The sequence below is a fragment of the Condylura cristata genome, unplaced genomic scaffold (assembly GCF_000260355.1).
Source record: "Condylura cristata isolate star-nosed mole 26May11 unplaced genomic scaffold, ConCri1.0 scaffold00023, whole genome shotgun sequence".
In the NCBI taxonomy this organism is placed as follows: Eukaryota; Metazoa; Chordata; class Mammalia; order Eulipotyphla; family Talpidae; genus Condylura; species Condylura cristata.
Window position 1 is genome coordinate 29,250,292 of NW_004567124.1, and position 19,102 is coordinate 29,269,393.

General features: G+C 39.9%; 1 protein-coding gene across 4 annotated transcripts in view; it reads left to right on the top strand.

The window, feature by feature from the left end:
• The window catches only part of MEIS2 (Meis homeobox 2), a 195,163-nt gene that overhangs the window by 171,100 nt on the left and 4,961 nt on the right, over positions 1-19,102 (top strand). For all 4 annotated transcript variants that reach the window (XM_004687934.2, XM_004687936.2, XM_012728684.1 and 1 more), the window contains exon 10: positions 18,408-18,466. In XM_004687934.2, the coding sequence (XP_004687991.1) occupies positions 18,408-18,466 (59 nt within the window). The remainder of the gene's footprint in view (positions 1-18,407; positions 18,467-19,102) is intronic.

Below are 19,102 nucleotides of genomic sequence, written 5' to 3' on the forward strand. Positions count from 1 at the left end.
GGTAAGCTGAAGGCCATGTCTCTCTGAGCTGAGGCATAAAAGCAAATAGATGTGATGCTTAGAGGAAGGGAGAGAGGTGCCGTATCTTCTGACTGAAAAGAAAATTATTTCAACCATATTGTTTCAATTTCTTTGGCACTTGAACATCCTGTATCAGATAGTTTACAACAATAATTAAGTGTTTACTTCACACATCTTTCCTTTTATCCTGCAAAGCTATTGATATATATTTGTGGGTTGGTTTCTTCTTCTTTTTAATGCTTGGTTAATTGGCTGATCTACACAAAGAGTCTGCTTCTGTGGTTGAGGAAAGCTGAGAAAAATAGAAGTTAATGTTTCTTTCAAATCTGTCATGATTGGGAAGTGAGGGTCATGTAATATTACTGCCCTCGAGCCATTGAGAACGACTTCTGTTTGTATCACAGGAGCCTCACAGGGATCAGGGATGAAGGCCACACGTTCTTCACCCCAGTCACAGTTTTTGGTTTTACTCCCCACACCAATTCAACGCCACCCATGATCTTCTGACCTTTAAATCACTGTGAGAGGGAGCGCTGTTCAGTTGAACTGGAGTTCTTTCATAGAATCTGAGACATCCCCTCAGAATTGCCCATATTTGAAAAGACAGAAACAACTCAGTTTTCTTCTACACCTCAATATTTAACTAACCTTTCACATAATGATTAATCACATAGTAGTTATTACATCAGTATCTTTGAAAAATATGTTACCTGTATCATAGGATATACTTGCAGTACATTGAAGTTTATTCACATTTTTATTTGCCTGCAACAAGGATATGTCTTTAACACTGTAGGCAAAAGAGTTTTCATACCATCATCTGCATTCTCTATGTACACTACCCTCTATCTATTCAGTCCAGAACACAGGCATGCACTTAGCAAGGTCATTTGAGCACTGACAGTGACTAGTACTAATGGGAGGCCAGATCATAGGCTATAGTTTTTATATTGATAAACAGAATTGGGTCTGTAGCCTCTTAGCTCCATTTATACCACCAAATACTTTCATCTTGGAGGTGAGAGTGGCAGGAAGTGTTAGCATGTGACCAAGGAATACATATAACTCCAAACTATTAAGGCATCTGGCCCTCTACCACACAAAGGAAAAGGAACTAGATTTTATGAAAGACCTTTAATAGAATCTGTATTCATAGAGAGAGAAGGGCATTTGTTTCCTATTTACACACCTTGCCCCAAATTATCCAGCCCCTCATGGACATATTCCCAGTCAGATAAAGTTAACCTGAAGTAGGGCTCTGAAAGCTTGCCAGGAGTCTAAGGTATCTCCTCCTGATGGAGAACCACAGGAAAGGGGTTAAGCAGATCTCAGAGAGCTGATAAAGGAGAGATTCAGAAACCAAAATGTACCAAATAATCCATCATGAAGTCAGGGCAGTGGCTGCCATTGTCTCTGTCAAGGACTAGGAGCAGCATTCCCATGTGTTCCCTCCCACAGATCCAAATCTCCTTCCCAACAATGGCAGAGTGCAAGTTAGGCCACAGAAGTAAGAGAGAAAGCCTGCCTGCCTCTCCCCTAGTTCCCAGTAGCTCTCCCTCTCAGGAAGTCCCGTCCATGGCATACTGGCACTTGTCATCCATGGTGACAGCTTGTAAGAGGGGGCAGGAAAAATGGTGCCTCTGTGCCATAGGTGCATCCCTAACAGAAGAAAGAGGGTTACAAAATATGGCTCAATCCTGCGCTGTGTTTTTCTTTTTATATTTTTTAAAATTTTACATACATATATTATTTTTAATGTCTTCTTCATCATGTGACCACGATATAGTAGGCTCACTTGGTCAGAGACAAGCTATGGAACTTGATCTGATTTCCCTTTAGTGTGGTGTATTTTTTTTTTTTTTTACTGATTTTCCACAGTCATATCTGTGTGCTTGGAAAATAAAATCTCCTTAAGTTTTTCTTTGAAAACTTGATTGTGTCAATCAAAAGAGATTTAAAGTTACAAGGCTTGTTTGTGAAGAGTGTGTGTTTATGCAAATTCTGTGTGTGCGCACGTAGGCATATTGCAAAACACGACTTTGAGGTTTCTAAAATTATTTTTCTTGTTCTGTGTCTTTATAATCTTCCTTTTCAGGACTTTATGGAAATAGCTTTAATATTTTGTTACTTGGAAATAGCTAGTAGGTGATATAAAAGTTGCATTTTACTGGCATTGTTAATGATTATCTTCAGTCACAGATATGAGTGGCCATTATTTGATGTGGAATAACTAACAGTCAGTAGCTACCTCTCAAAAACTGGAAGCTATGCTTGTTTAATGGATAATCTTAAACAAAATACAGATTTTACACAGCCTCAAAATGTGTGCCTGGTTAAAAAGTTTTAATTTTTTTCAAATATAAGCTCCTCAGTTATCTCTCTGCATTACCTTGGAAAGATAGCCTGGCTCACATTTATTGAACATTTACTCTGTTTAGACTACTGAGTAGGTGCGAGGAACAAAACAAGTCAAAACCTCATGGTAGCAATATACAGCTCCTTTCAAATGGATTCCAAATTAAAATCATAGAACTAACATTGTAATTTTGCCTTGTGTTTAAATAAACACTTTGTGTTGTTGTGTATGTCTTATGTAATATAACCACAGAGTAGCTCTTTCTTTGTAAATAAGTTTGTGAGGCTTTTTCTTTGTAAGTTTTTGAGGCTACACCAAAGGTTGGTGTGGACAGGGGAAACCAGCCCCATAGAGAAACAAACAAATGCGTCCACCGCCAGGGGGGAGTGGGGGACGCACGCCATTTTGTTTTCATTGACTTCATGTTGGGCATTTTGACAGTTCAGCAGAATTTTTTTTTTCAGAAATGGGGGGTGGGAAGCAAGGCATCTGATTGGATGTTTTCCAATGCAAGCTTGCAAAAGGCAAAACTAAAGTTTGAATTGCTTTATGGACTTGGGCATGGCAGACGAGAAGCAGGGCAGGTATGCGGTGTTTGCTTAAGCCCTCGCCCGGATGGCAGTCTCCAAATGCTGCCTGTCCTCTGGTCACAGCGCCCCTGAGACTTTCGAGGACCTAAATCAATTGCCTGGCCCATCCCTTCTCGTGTTCCAAAAGGGAAGGAAAAGGTCCCTGTACCTTCTTGTCTCTTTCCTTTATTGTACAATTTGCTTTGTTTGTTTGATTTTAAAACTGCCATTATGTGAAAGTGTTGCAAGTATAAATAATTGAGAAGATAACTCTGTAGGGAAACCACTTTTGCTGCCTTTGTGCAAAGGCAGCTCATTATGGCTCCGAGCTGCAGCATTCCATAAGAGCAATTATGCAACATCAGTATGTCATGGATATTAACCAAGGGGAGTAGATAAGAGACAAATAATTTTGTGACTTATTTAATTAAATTTATTTGGTTTTTCAAATAGTTCCTCTAGTGTATAATTTACCCAACCACTCCATGGCAGCTGTGGTCTTTGCAGCACTGTTATTCAACATTTGATTTTGGGCATTCCTCCTCAATTCTGTATAGACCTAAAGTGTCTTTATATTGGGGTTTAATTTCCACCCAAGGAGAGGTTACCCATGAAAATGGAGCCATAATTTGGTCATGAGGCTGTTATCCCCCCTAGGGCTTATAGAGCCGGTTAATATATGTTAATACAGCAAAGTGAACAAAAGGTTAAATAAGTGGGTCAGGCTGAGAACGAGTCCTGTACTGCTTACTTGTGCTTAAACGGAAGGAAAAGCCCATAATGGTGCTTACCTGACTTTCACCCCCATCATTTTAAGAATTGCTTTGCCAATCCTTCACGGCAAATAGTAATTTTAAGTGGACCAAAACAGAGCTCAGGGTGTTTGCACTCCGTGGTAATGATAGAGTAGCTGTGCTCCCTGGAGTCAAGAAGCCCCACAATTGAGTCATTTTTGCCTCCTGTGAGTGAATCACGGCTGTTAGCTGGAATGACAGGATTGCTTATGGAACCGAAGCCCTTCACCGGGCTGACCTCATCCCGGGACAGCGAGGTTCAGAGGGCAGGCAGGTGGTGTTTAACACAGTTATAAGTAAAAGCTGATTTTGTACTTGTACACTCTGTAAACAAGAAAGGAGAATGAGTGCAGGGAGGGGGGAGGGCTAGCGCAGATGTACTCTATCCAGAGCAGTTCTTCCTCTTCTCCTGTCTCACTCTTCTTACTGGTTCTCCTTAACCTTCCACACTCCTACCACCTTGTGCCTCCTCCCACTACATTTGAACATCCGGCACATGTACTAGACTACAGGTCCGGCCCCACTGTGTTTCTGAATAACGAAAGATGCGGAGGGCATTACCAAAAAGTTACCTTGCATTTATGAGCTGTCTTCAGTATCTAACTGTGCTCTGGCAGAAATTTTAAGCATGCATATAGCAAAACCATCCCCTGCTAATTTTCTTTCATGTTTCATTGAGGGGTGAAATAGGAAAACAGAGGAAAGGGGAGAAGCTCCAGGAGAACATCCCAGTTTAAAGTCTTCCCCAAGTGATCACGTTCACTACCTTCGAGACAGAAAGTTCCATCGAACATTTTCAGCCAGTATTATGTCTGGGGTCAAAGGTCTGTGGAGTAGCCGTGTTTTATAACAATCTTGGGAGGTGGGGTTATGAGCAAGTAGGGTTTAAAATAAGAGCCCTAAAATGGTTCTCCTTTTCTGACTTGGAAATATAGAAGTAGAAATCCTGTTTTCAAGTTGATATAAATGGCTTTAAAACCAGAAAGTTGATTCACTTTGTTTTCAAGTCCTTAAAACCTCAGAGCTCCCCAAAATCTTACTAGCAAAAGCAAAAGATAGGAATTATCCAAGCTTTGATGTCACCTGCAGCAAAGAACTGGTATTCGCTTTGTTAACTGAGTGTTGTTTCCTTACACCCCTATTCCAGAGAAACACCTTGGACACTAGTGTCCCTCTGAGCACATTTTGGGAAACGCTTCCTTCAAAAGAAATAAGAAAAATATTTTTAAGGGAACATCTTGTTCTTCTGTTCTTTCTCGATTTCACAAATCTTCCTCCTCTACTGCTTTTTACATACACGTACCTACAAATCTTCCTCCTCTACTGCTTTTTACATACATGTACCTTCGCCTTCTACCTCATTGACCTCAGCTCCCTACATCCAGCCTATTTTCTCCTTTCAAGGTCACTGGAATTATGCTCAGACATAGTTAAATCAGATGTTCCTTAATCTAGATAGACTGATGCCCGTTTTCTGCCAATTCAGCTTCTTCCCGACTTCCCTTCTGCATGAACGTTTCGCCTGGCGTCTCTGATGCCCAGATGGAGTCACACCTTCAAATGAATGCATGTAGTGCATCTTTAGTTTTATCTAGATACAAAAACAGCTAGATTAACGTCAGGATGCAGTTGCTTTGCATCTTAGCTCTGCCACATTCTAGGGCACATCATCTCCTTGAGGATCTAATGATGCCATTTGCAGAAATGAGGTCAAACTGATCCCTAGATTCTCCTGTTCTCAATTCTATGCCATTTATGTAATACAGGACTACTTTCACTTTGTCATTCAGTTATTCATTTACCATCCATTTTATTGAGGTTGTACTTTACACTTACATTGTCTCAGCGCAGCCCCTGTTCCCTGAGACTATCTGGTGGGAAGTTAGTCAAATAAATTGTGATCATGCTAGTGAGTAATTGTCATGATGGACATATCAGCTAGCTACCAACAGAGGATATTTCTCACTCAGACTGTGGAGCCAGGGACATTCCCATAAAGAAATGCTCACTGGTAAGGATTCTGACTTAACAGACATGGGAGAAAGGTCATCCCAGAGAGAAGGACGAGTCTGTTCCTAGGTCATTAGCTTGTTAACTTTACAATTATTAATTGCCTTTTCGTTTATTTGTAAATTACCTGCATCCAAAATAAGCATCTGAGCTAGTTAAAACAATGTCTAAATTAAATTATTGTTTGATAGGTGATGGTGGTACTTTACTGTGAAAATGGAGATGATTCAAATGTCATCATCTCTAATAGTTAAGATAAACCACTGTAGGAAATCGTGATGGGAGATGTGAGATCTGAATATGCTCTAAAAATTCAAATTGCAATACAATGTGTTTGCTTCTTTGTCTGTTGAAGATTTTAGCTTTGTGTGGGATGTCTGAATCAAAGGTTGATGTCTTTATTTCTCTGCAAATCGAGGGCATATCCACTAACTAACCCTCTAAAGTTAAAATATTTAAGGACTAAAGTAGATGTGGCATAACTGCTGGTTTGCTGGGTCTCTTGTGGTTTATAAAGATATATTTTATGTCTTTTATGATTACGGGATGATGCTAAAATTTTTGTGGGTAATAATACCATCACATTGGAAAGACTGCACATAACATCTCTGGAGAAGATACAGAATGCTACCTGGCTGTCAAATCAAAGTAAAAGATGTTTAATTTGTTATTAAGAAAAGGCAGTCAGGAGATTTTATTTGGAATTTGGTCTTTGATGTTTGAACCTCATAAACGTGAGAACATTAAGTCATATACTCATGAATAGAATTGTTTTTTTTTTTTTGGCTTCTTCACATAATGGAATATATTTTAATAATACTTTTAAAAGATTATTATTAGATGGATAGCTGTTAGAACTGTAGTTTATTTAAAGTGACTTTAAAATTTCTTACATCTTTGATTTTTCTTTTCCCATTGGCACCTGTACCAGATGCCAATATAAACTGGTTAAATAGCATTTGTTTTAAGCAGAAAAACTGCACCCTATATGCATATTTATGATATTTGTTTGTTGGATCTCTTTTTTAATATTACTTGCTGTGTTTTAATCTTTTTTTTTCTTCATATTTTGGGTTGATGCCACTCTAAAGCTTAACACCTAGGAGATTTCTCACTTATGATTCCCTTTAAGAGTGCTAAAATCTCAGCTTCTCAAACAAGAGACCAAGCTACAATTTAAAGAAAGCGGTGGTATGGATAAAGGGCCCTAAGAATGTTGCTACCTTCCACATGTGTCTTCTGCCACATCCTTTCTTTAAAACCAGCAGGAGAATTGAAAGGGGGATAAGAGCTGGTCCATCCAAACACTGCGGCATGCCAATCTGGCCTTCTGAGGTCTCCCCTGCTGCTTTAGAAAAAGGAGCCTCCCAGACAAATGAAAGGGCCACAGGCACATTCACATGCATAGCACCTTCCCTCCACACACCAAGTGGCTTTGGATTGCTACGCTGGGTGGCTGGCCTGATGAAGAATAGAGAGACTTGAGAACCATTTGTTTTCACACCATTTTGGGTGAAGTGCTATATTTTTCACCTTAAAAGTCCATTTAAAAGGAAAAATATGGTTTGAAAAGAGGGCACAATTTGGAAGCCATCACACTTAATGGAGACCCTTTTAAATGTAACACTTTGTTCTATCAATTCTCTTCTAAATTAGTTGTCACTACCCAGAGAAAACCCGCCCTCATTGTCTGATGCTATTGCTGAAAACCACACACATATATTTTCCTAAATCCAATTTTTAAGTCCTATAACTAAATTTGCTCTCGTTAAGTATCAGATGGAACCCAGCTTATATAATACAGGGTGAAAGCTATGTCACCTAAACCTAGTCGCAGAAATTATCTTAGAATTAAAAGGAAAGGTAGACTCTACCTAATAAAAAATTAAGGCTGTGGTCACACAGATTTCTACTGACCATTGCTGTGTCCAGCCATTATTAGACACAGGACTTAGCAAAATCTGGAGGATATCAAAAGAGGAGGTAGCCAAGCAGTGCATAACTCGTATCTGCTGCTCTGGACTATTCATACAGTTTTGCAGACATTTACTTTTGATGTAGTTGCGTTTTTCCAAATTTTCACTTTGCTTTTCCCCTTGAGTGGTCTGCATACCTTCTCAGCCTGAACATTGCACAGTCAACTCAAAGATTGTATTTGGAAAGCTGAGATTGCCTGTCTTTACCACAGCACATAGGAATTCCTTTTCATTTTCCAATTTTCTCGAGTTATGTTGGAATCAAACACAAATTCTCAGGTGAAACCTTTTAATATTTTTAAAGTTGTAGCTCTTCTTTGTCATCTAAGCATAATTCATCAGCAGTTCTCCAAGGTGAATGTCCCACTTCTTTTTCACTTCTACCACCTTAATCTGGGTTTATTTTCCTCTTCTGTTTGGGTTACACAATTGCTTTTGACCTGTTGGCTTTTGATTTCTCATCAGTTCACCCCATACATAAATCTGGCAAGGGCTCTTCCTCAAGCACCATGTTTTATTTCTATCATTATACTATCTTATTAATTGGGAATTTCAGGGATTCCATTGTAGCACTGCATTAGAGTGGGGCAGGTCAGAAGGTCTTGATCAAATGGTATAAACTTCCTATTAGAAGATGACAGTATTCTGGGGATTTGATGAGGAGCTTGATGATCCTAGTCAACAACAATGTCTTATATACTTGGAAAGCTGCTAAACAAGTAGATTTAAAGATCCGCATGAAGATCGCCACAAAGAAATGGTTATGGGCTGATGTGAGGGAGGTGTTAGCTAATGCTGCTGTGGTAAATTATAAGTGTATCAAATCAATACATCACATACTTTAAATGTACACAATGTTATATGTCACTTATATCTCCATAAAGCTGGAGGATTTCCAGCAATTTGTCTGTTAATTGTACCCATGTTTTCCAGAACAAAACCAGACGCCAGTATGGATTCCATTCCTTAAAATGGGCCCTGATCCACTTGTTGTCTTGTGCGGGCTTTTCCCTCAATTCCTCCTTGACAATATTTTATGCTCTTTTAATCTGGTTCAACTTTTTCCTCTTCCATGAATCAAATGATTAACCTCCATCTGACTTTAAATTGACCCCATCACACTTACTTACTAAGTGAGGATTGTGTTGATTTGCAGTTATGTATTATCAAATTGTGATTTTCAGTTTTTTCATGTGGGTGTGAAGAGCGAGGAAAAGCATTAACTGCTTTTGCATTTAAATATTTATATGGAAAAAGTCCTATACTTACATATATATGTACACACTGTCATATCTTATATGACTTTCTCTCACACTGTCACCAAATTTGTCTTTTCTCAAGTACAGAATGTAGAGATTTATCTCAGTGTGCCACTTGTGCAGATTAATATGGACTTTAGAAAATTCATTCTAATTTTTGGGGGCTAAAAAAGGATGACAACAGGACTTACATAACATCTACTCCTCCAATTTTCCTTCTTGCCCCCCAGCTCCTCCACAACACAGTGAGTGAGATACAAGCAGAGAGAGCCATTACTGGTACAATTCTCTGTACACTGAGGAGGTGCTTAGCAACTTTTGACTGAACAAAGGGGACCATAGGGTAAAGCAAGTAGGGCTGCAAAAAAATCTATTTCTTTTGGAAACCAGGGAAGAAAACAAATACTAGAATATGCTGTGAATCATTAGAAGCAAAGCTATTTAGCAAGTGTTTTCTCCTTTGTCTTTAGCATCCCCACTACCCACAGAAAGTCAGAATGGGGTGCAGAACAGGTGGATCCACCAACATACACTGCTGAGGGGAGCAGTAGGCGAGCAGGACAAGTGTGCCACACCATGTGGGTCACCTCCCTGGCCGGGGATCAAAGTCATGCTGCAGTGGCTGCCGATAGCTTCACAGTGCTGAGACTTAACCTCTTGCACCACCAAGGAAGGCCCAAATAATCCTAGTCTTGATAACTCTTTCATAATATGTATTTCCTTATCACCTGTCCTCCGACAGTAGCACAGAAAACTTAAACAGGTGTTAGTCTCTGCTTGTATAGTGCCTGGTTTGTGTGTGTAGATAGACAGATGAGGTAAAGATACATAAATATCTACCTAGATGCACACACACACAAGCACACATAAGTCCAATCGTATGTGTGTATGTCGATGTGCGAGTGTACATACATGCACACAATGCACGGATGGACGTGCAGATGGCTGATGACTTCTCGCAATTTCTCTCAAGGCCCCATTGTTTTGATGTTCTACTTGGTTGACAAGTTCTCTCTGACCTGACAGATTTGTCTGTTGAGAAGAGGATCATGTGTCTGTACCCAGTTTCATTCTTAGCAGAACAGTACATGTGGTTGAATTAGAGTTTGTTGATTTTTTCCCCCTTATATATTACTCAGGAAAGCCAATGTCAGTGTAAATCAGCAGTAATGAGATCAACATGATGACATCTTTGATATGGCATTTTCTAAAGCCTTTCTGGATATTTAATTCAGCTTTTAATGATTGATATTATAGACAGTAGAGGAACATTTTTGATGGATCTGTTTGCTCACAGATTTCTCTTCTAAATCTAATCTTTTTTTCTCTTTGATTTAAAGAACGTAATGTCATTGGAGAGGAAACAGTTCAGATGTGGTCATCAGAGGTTGGTGTCACCAAAAATAGAAACTCACTTAGGGTAAAATTTGCTGTCAGGAAAAATGGAGCATTCTTTGTGAACTCAGGAACGTGGTTCATGCGCGCTTGCTTGTAGATGGTTGCTACAATAAGGGTTTCATACAGGTGTGTTTATGCCCCAGGCTTGCTGGCCACAGTCCATTCCATTTACAGAAGCTGAATTAAACAATAACTACCGCATTGCAAAAAATGGTGGGTGGGAGGGGTGGCGGGGGGTGGGGGGGAGGAAGGTGAGCGTCAAAGGAGATGCCTGAGAGCTTTGTTAGGGCCAAGAAAAACCCTGTTGCAGTTGTCAGAGCTTGTTGATGTTGCTGGGAACGGCACTTTTTTTTTCTCCTGGATTTTGTGGTTCTGCCTTAGGAAAGAAAGTAAAATAGAACGGAAGAACAAAGTCCTACTCTATAAATCAGCAGCTGCTCCTTGCCAGATCAAAGGAGTGACATTTTTGCTCCTGGACTACTTGTCCACTTGCGGGCTTGACAGGCAGCTAACAGCTGGCCTGCTAGACTGTATGGCAGAACCGGCCTACGACGTCTTCCGATCAGATGACAAGCTAATCGGAGAGATGTCCACGGCACAGGGCACGTGCTACACCTGGATCCGCAACCATATCTAGTACATAATTGCTAAGCAGCTTGGTGCATTTTTGGCAAGTTAATACTTAGGTGGTTTCCACTGAGAAGTAGGATAGAGAATTAAAACTTCAATCAAAGGTGATCATGAAAGCTAAAAGGATACTAAATTTGTTGGGATCTTCTCCTCTTCGAGTGCATTAGTAAATGGCTAGGAATGGGATGAGGGTTGGCTGAAATGTCTGTAATTGATTATCGAGTGACTTGTTGATTTTCCCAAGTCCAGTGAGGCTGCAGCGTTCAGGTAAGTGAACAGATAATTGGTAACTGGCAATTTTGAAAATGATTACTCTGGACTTGAATACTCTGAGAGCTGAGAAAAGTTGTCCTGTGTCTGCTCTGCCTGCAAATAGTCATTTTTCGAAGCACTATGAGGTGTATAGGTATACAGATCTGGAATTTTAATGTCAGTAGTAAAACTTTCAAAGTAATTCAGCTTCTAGTTGATTTCCATCTGTAATAAATCATGTACAGGATGAGGTAATATACTACAACTTATGTCTATTGACTTAGCATTTTATCTTTAAGAGCATAGATCTTAGATATGAATAGCTAAGGAAGTTAGCATGTTTTCTCCTCCCTGGCTCTCAAGTTGCTTTGAAAGATCATTTTTGTAGTGCATGATAAATAGCCACATATGAATAATCTGATGGCATTCTGTTAAGATTAACAGTGCTTTAAAATCATAACCTGCTGGGATTTTGTTATGTGCCATCAGGTCTGATTATACTTACAGAATAGTGTTTATTGATGCTCAAAATTATATAATTCATTTTCTGAGAAGAAATTTTCCCAATACTTTTTAAGAAAGTCTCTATTATTGGCTGTATACCCCTCCATCAAATAAGATGTCAAATTCTCCAGGTCACCATTAAAATTTTTTTAATTATGAAAATATACCAACTTTTTATTAAAAAAACTCAAACAGTACCAAATCACATGGGAAGAAAAGAAAACTCCACCATTTTCCTCCTATCCACCCATTCTCCCTCTCTATTCGAAACAGAGATGTTACTTCCCACAAAAACACTTCAGTGGCCCAACTTTTCTTTGAGGAGGTACAGATGGAGGAAGATGAATTAAAATTTTATGATTTGTTACTCAAAGCAAGTGGTTAAAAGCTGTTTAGATCCAAGAGAACCAAAGACAATAGTAAGTACATTTTTCACAGCAAAGGTTCACAATTAAAACTTGAGCTTTGCAAGATTTTATTCTTAGAGCAATAGGGCATCTATTTGCTATGTGTTCTAGAGCCAGGACCTCACGAACTTGAAAGTGCATACATCACCTGGAGAGCTTTTGAAACACTGATTCAGATTTAGTAGTGCCAAGGTGGGAACTGTAGTACTGCTGCAATTCTGACAAACTCCAGGCGATGTTGATTGGCTGGTCCACGGAATAAACACTCTTGAGTTGCAAGTATCTGGAGAACCGTTTAGATAGTGCAATTCCAAAATAGATCGCTTTGCTCTCCAATCCTCCCACCGATGCCTGCACCATGAAACCTCAACCATGACATTTTTTTTTTTTTGCTTTTTTAAAATCCAACTTTATTGTTAATTTTTAAATTTTTTTTGTTATGTAGTTTATTTTGTGCCTTTTGCCATCTCAGTTGTAATCCCTGTGGACTTCCCATCACCAATTCACCTGTGTGCCATCACCATAGTCCTGTGCACCACCCCCACCCCGTTTTTTATTGCATTCCCCACTCTACCCCCATAAAATGTCTCTGGTATATAGTTGTTCATTATTATTATTATAACCATGACAATTTATATAGGATTAGCTGTGATCTCTGAAAAGGCCCTAACACATGGACACATACTTCCTGTTGGGCTACGGTGGATTTCTGTAGTAGTCACCCACCTCTTGACTACTGTTACCCTTGAATGAACAGAGCTCTTTAGGAAAGGAGATTGGGTGGGTGTATTTGAGTATAAGCTAGCATGGACTGAACCCCAACTGTGTGCCAGGCACTGTACCAGGGGTTTTAGATAAAATAGCTAAATCCTAAATCCTCCAACAACCGGGCCCAAGAGTTACCCTGGTTGACAGGCAGGGAATAAACTGGGGTTTCACAGGTAATATAATTGCCAAAGGTCATAAAGCAAGTTGTGCACAAATAGTGAGTCCATGGTCTTCCATAACTTTGCTATGGAGAAATCTGGAAAATGGAACAATAATCAAGAAAGGTTTCCCCTTAGTAGGGCATTTAGAAAAGAACCTATGGGAGCCCTCCTAACTTTAGGGAAGCACCTGAGAGAATATTGAAAGAACATAGCAAAAGGTTGCCAAAAAGAAGCATCATCTACTTGATCATTTTACCTAGGGTTTTTCATAACAGCGTGAAGACCCCACCACTCAAGACATGTTCACCAAACTACCAAATGTGTGTGATTCCAGACTAATCCCACATTTCTGTATTGTAAATTGATGAGTTCATATGTTTCTAGAGTTGTAGACAAATCTACTCTCTACCAAATTTAAATTAAGCAGGAACTTAAGGAAATTAATTATGAACTGTGAATGTGTCCTTTAAGTAGACTTCGAATCTCATTCATTTACCTTCTGTGGCACATGGTTGTCTGTGAGAAAAGATCCCTTGTCTGGCCACCAGTGAGAAACATGTTTGTGACATGATTCAGTCATTCCTGAGGACACCTTTGAAGGCACTAAACCTTCACTGATTTAACCATTTTAATGGTTAAATCCCACTTGTTAGGCCTTACTGTGCAGGAAAAAAACTTGCTTTTATTGCAAACTGGGGGAAAAAATGAAACTGATTACTGGCTTGCCAAAGCTGAGGTGGTGTTTCTGGTACACCACCAAGCAGCAAGCTTTGTGAATACCCTCACTGATGGGTCCCAGTGGCTGGCAAAGTGTGCGGAGAGGTTTTTCTTTTTTACAGAACCCTAGTCACCACGTTGCCTCAATATCTCTTCCAAATGGATCTGATCCCTCTTCCATATATCAGCCTCCTTCCTTACCAGTCCATACAAAAGCTTCAGCTCTGAGGATTCTTGATTCTTTCACCCTGTTCAGGCTGGCAGCTGTCCAGGTGACTCCAAGGAGGCCTGCACTTTCTAACAAAAGAAATGCCGCCCAAAGGAGTTGGTTAGCAGGTGTGGCGTGAAGTTAGTGAACCAGAACGAAGGGATTTATCAGCTATTTACAAAGAGGGGAGGTTCAGGGAAGAAAGAAAGAGAAAGAAATCAACCAACAATCAGGAATGACACCTAAGCCTACTTCTATCAACCTGAAACATGCTTCAGAGTGAAAAACCTTTAAAGGAAAGATCATGATGGTCAGACTTCAGTAGCAGAAAAGTATGCAAAACTGAAAACATCTGAGGGAAGGTTGAAGTAGGGACCTGGAAGGTCTCCTGGGGACACCTTTCGTGCTAGACAGTAAGATGAAACTGCAGTAACATTTTGCTATCTTGGACTTAAGTCTTTTTTAATATGTTCTTTCCCCTCTCTAAGTTGATTCAGAAAAGCCTCATGATTCTTGGAAAGTCACCGAATTTTTTCTATAATTTAGTTATTTCAAAATGAACACTTTCAGTGTATAGTTGTTAGGGATCCCAAATAATGCCTTTTTTATTTCAGTAAAATTTAGTGAGAAAGTAGATCATCTTAGTAGATACTCTCCAGAGCGCCCATGGGAGCCTGGATACTAACTTTGTGTTCAATAAAAATCAATGAAACTAGGGCACTTTAGGGTCCTCATTCCCTGAGGAGTCATTAATGGAATTATCTCTAACCCTTAAAAAAGTCACAATGAGGCTAATGAAAATTGTTTTCTAAGTGAAAGCTGGACGAGGCACTAACCTCACCAGTACATTTTATGTAGGTCCTTTATCATACTCGGCACATTTTATACACACGCTGTACAAACCTCAGGATAGTTTCAAGGGCTACCTAATATCTAAGAAGAAGACTCTAATTTTAATTTAAAGTGTTTTTGTATCAATAGAAAAGTATATTATATGCCCTAAACTTCGAAGTCATTCTGGGATGACATTAAAACTTAAGAGAATTTTTTTAATATCAGATACAGATGAAAAACCTAACAGTCTTTGGATTGGAAATAACTTGTGGGGTTTTCATTAAAGTTGGGTGCAGCTTGCTGCATTTTGGTTAGTTGGATGTCTTCAGCAATTTTTCAAATGTTTTGGGTTTGGCAAAGTCCAAAATGTTTTTGCCAAGACCCTCTTTTCCCCTTATTTTTTAAACCCGTGTGAAATTCAAGGATAACTTAATCCATATGTGTCTGATTCATTTACACTTAACTCATCAAAATGTTATTTTGTAAGACCCATTTAATATCCAAGAAACCTTTTGAGCCATTTTTAAGAAAAGTCTTTTGTCTTTGAACCAGTGAGTTGCATTTTTCCATATGAATGGGGCTTGGCCCCTGAAGAATTGGAGAGCCCTTGATTTTCAACTTACACTTTTCAAATTTGAATGAAAACTTTACATGCATTTACTGTTTGGGCACCAAATAAGGCCGTTTAAAAATATAGATCAGAGGGAGGGGGAAAAATTTCATGTCATATAATTTGGGGGAGAGGCCATACATGGAAATTTCATCTTAGTAATGTCAAAGACATAAAAATTACTTCCAGTTTGATATTTTTAAGTCTACAATGAGAGGGTTGCATTTCACTTGCATCTGCATGTTTTCCAAGAGTAGACCATAGACAATCAGCACATTGTTAATGTTATAGTGTCCTTATAGTCAATTCCTTAATTGTTCACTTGAATAATAACCATCTATGTGTTACAGGATCTCCCTAGATCAGGGGACATGACAATTGGCAGGAGTGGTATGTTTAGAGATTTTGGAAAAATTGGGGCCCATATGTTTTTAAAATTCTGTGTGATTTGAAAGAATGTGGTAGAATTACGAATCTGGCTAGTCACAGTGCTAGGGATCAAAAACATTGTTTGAGAACAAAAATTCAGAGAGGGTACATGGGGCCCAAGTGAGAAAAGCAAAATCTCTACCATTCTTCGTAAGAGAATCTGGTGCAAACCTTCCGCGGCTTCCCTGCATATTTGTTCAGCAGAACTTTCTTAGGCTCTCGCCATAACTTCTGGTGAGCACCCAGGCCACGCCATGGTAACTAGTTTTGAATCTAACACTGGAGTGGCATTTCCAAGTTCAGTGCTTCTTGCAGACCTGCTTGCATACAGAATGCTTTTTTAATGTTCTGCATTGTTGTGTGTCCCCATTGAACCACCTTTGAGCGGACCCCGTTTCTTACTAATGTAAACATTCTGACGAGTATCCAAAGAAATGACCTTTGAATGAACCTCTAACCTTCCCTGTAATTATTTGTTTGAAGACAGTGTGGAGTTCTCCTGCTGAGAACTAAGAACCATGATGCCTTGCAGCCCTGTGAGTAAGGGAGTGTTTGGGGGAACTGGAGAGAAAGACATAAATAAGGGAACAACCTCCAGATGTAAATAATAAAAGAGTAAAAGGGTGAAATTAAAAAGGGAAAAAATAGCAATTCGGTTTACCTAAAGAGCTGGCCTATAGGAAAAAACAAAGGCGGGATTAGTAGCACATAAACTGAGGTGAAACCCTGCCATGTGTGTCCTCCATTAGAAACTTCAAGGAGGAGAGAAAAGGTTTCTCGGCTCTTGTGAGCATCTCTGCTGGTCTTAACCTGAGCTGATTAAAAAAAGAGATCCTGGGGGTGGAAATTGCAGGTCAGGCCTTTTTAGTCAGGAAAAAGCAGTAGGGAAAACGTAAATACTTAAGTCCTTTTTCTGATCTGAGGGATTATTCTGGGTGATTCTGGGATCTGGTCAGATATTCAGTAACACTTCAGGAGACAGCTGGGAATAAATCTGAAGTTTCCACTCTTCCAGTTTCACCTTTAGCAAACTGTCACTGTCTTCTTCAGAACTGTGGGTGGGGTGGGGGTGAAGGGTAACATTTTTGACAACAGACCTATACTTTAAGTAATAAGAGCTTCATTGTTCTGCAAACACCATATGCAAAAGGCTCCTTTGGTTTTCTTGCAACTATTCTTCTTCAGCCTAATTGTATTCCTATTCCAGAGCTCACAGGAGGCCTGAGTGTGGGCTTGCTGTCCTCTGATGGGACTTCAGCTCCCTAGGAAGGCAGGACTGCCAGTACACTCTAGAATTGTTCTGGCTAATTTCAAAGAATGAGTTTTCAGTTCCTGCCTGTGGCCCTGTGTGGACTCATTAATCATCAGGTCCCCTTGCACTTAAGATTTGAAACTGGAAATATTGGGAAATGTTAAAAATGCTTATATTATTAAGGAAAATGTGAATGAGGCATCCTTCCTCCCTTCATGCCCCCCCCCACCCCCCAGTGACCAACCAGTGAATCCTGTGCATCAGCCAGAAGTGTGGGGCACACATATCATTAAATGCGCAGGAACAAGGGTAACTCGTAAATGGTAGAAAATTGTTTTGTTTTTATTAAATTTGGAGAAATAAAGGAGATTTCTTATCATCTTACTCTGTTTGTACATGAATATTTGATAGGCATTATTAAACATTAAAGTAACATGAAGTAGGCACTTATTTTTGGATTTCCAACAAAATTAGATCCAGGCTCCTAGACGAAATAACTGCTTCTCCTTTACATTCCTGTGATTCAGTCACCACCTGATTCGAGAACATTTTTTTGGGCTCTAATACCAACCATGTGTACCTGAGGCTCTGTCTTTCTAGTGGGTTGAAAGGTGGCTGGGTTTATGGTTGGCAGTTACCTTATCCCTGCCCTGGGTGTCCCAGCTTAGGCTGGAAAGGCCGCCCCCAGCTGGCACTGACCTCTAAACGACCCCTAACTTTACAGGCTTAAACTGCAGGAGTTGCCGAAGAGCAGAAGTCTTTCTGGCCAGCACTTATTACTGCTGTGTTGGTGATAAAACTTCAGACAGCCTAATTGATGGCTTTGCTGACCTAACAATACCTTGTGAAAGCAGAGTGCCAGAGCCTGGTCTCCATTTATGACCAGCTGCAAGGGGAAGCCGGTTCCCGATGATGATGGGGAGTTTGGGAGAAGGGGGAAAAAATCTCCCAGCCTGTGAACTTTAGCCAGAGTCTCACTTGTTCAAGAAGCAGAAGCCCAGTTGCAGATTAATAGACGTGTTCGCAGGGAAAACTTGTCTTCCTTCCCTGAGCTTGTTTTTAGTAGCGAGTGGGCTTGGAGTTGGTTATAAGATGATCTTGTCAACTGCTTTTGAACACTAAGTGGGAAACTTGTTTTTGAATGAAAAGGATCATTTTTAGTACATGTCTAGCTCTCCTGTATTTGCGACAGCGTTGGTGCAAAGGTGTTCAGAAAGCATTTGGCTGACAGGACTTCTCTGTTCTGTTTCAGGTTTATTAACGCCAGAAGAAGAATAGTACAGCCTATGATTGACCAGTCAAATCGAGCAGGCAAGTTCCAACTCATACCTCTATGCACTTCCCATAGGCTCACATCCATATCATGATATACTTAAGCAGTTTTACCTCCCTGTAAACCAGTAATTCCATCAGGCATTCCAAAATGGCCGCAGACTTCCACTCTAAGCAGCAGTTTCGCTAGTTGGTGCTAATTGGAGATTACCCACCCTGATTCTACTGAAACTGCTTTCTATTTTCCTTCTGAATTGGTAACTGGGCACAAGTATTAGTGCCACAAACAGCTGGTGTGACCTCAAGCTCTAGAGTGACTCACTGTTGGTCTGCACCCCATCTTTAGTGCTCTGTGCTTCTCTTGTTACCCACAATCCCTTGGAGCACGGCCTTTGTTCACTCTTGGAGCATCCTGGGTCACACTCGTTCTATTCAGTCATTTGCTTTGACTACTCATAATTTTCTATTAAAGCTTGATGTGCTGCATTGCCAGCATCACCTTTATATAAAACGATTATGACCTTTGTTTAAAATGTTCCCATCCACCCCACTAAAGTACATGTGAGTTTTGCTCACATCTTCCGCTTTCTCGAAAGCAGTCACTTTACACTACGGTCAGATCCCTACTGTATACTCCTCATTATCCCACGTTGAAATAGGAATCTTCTCAGGTCA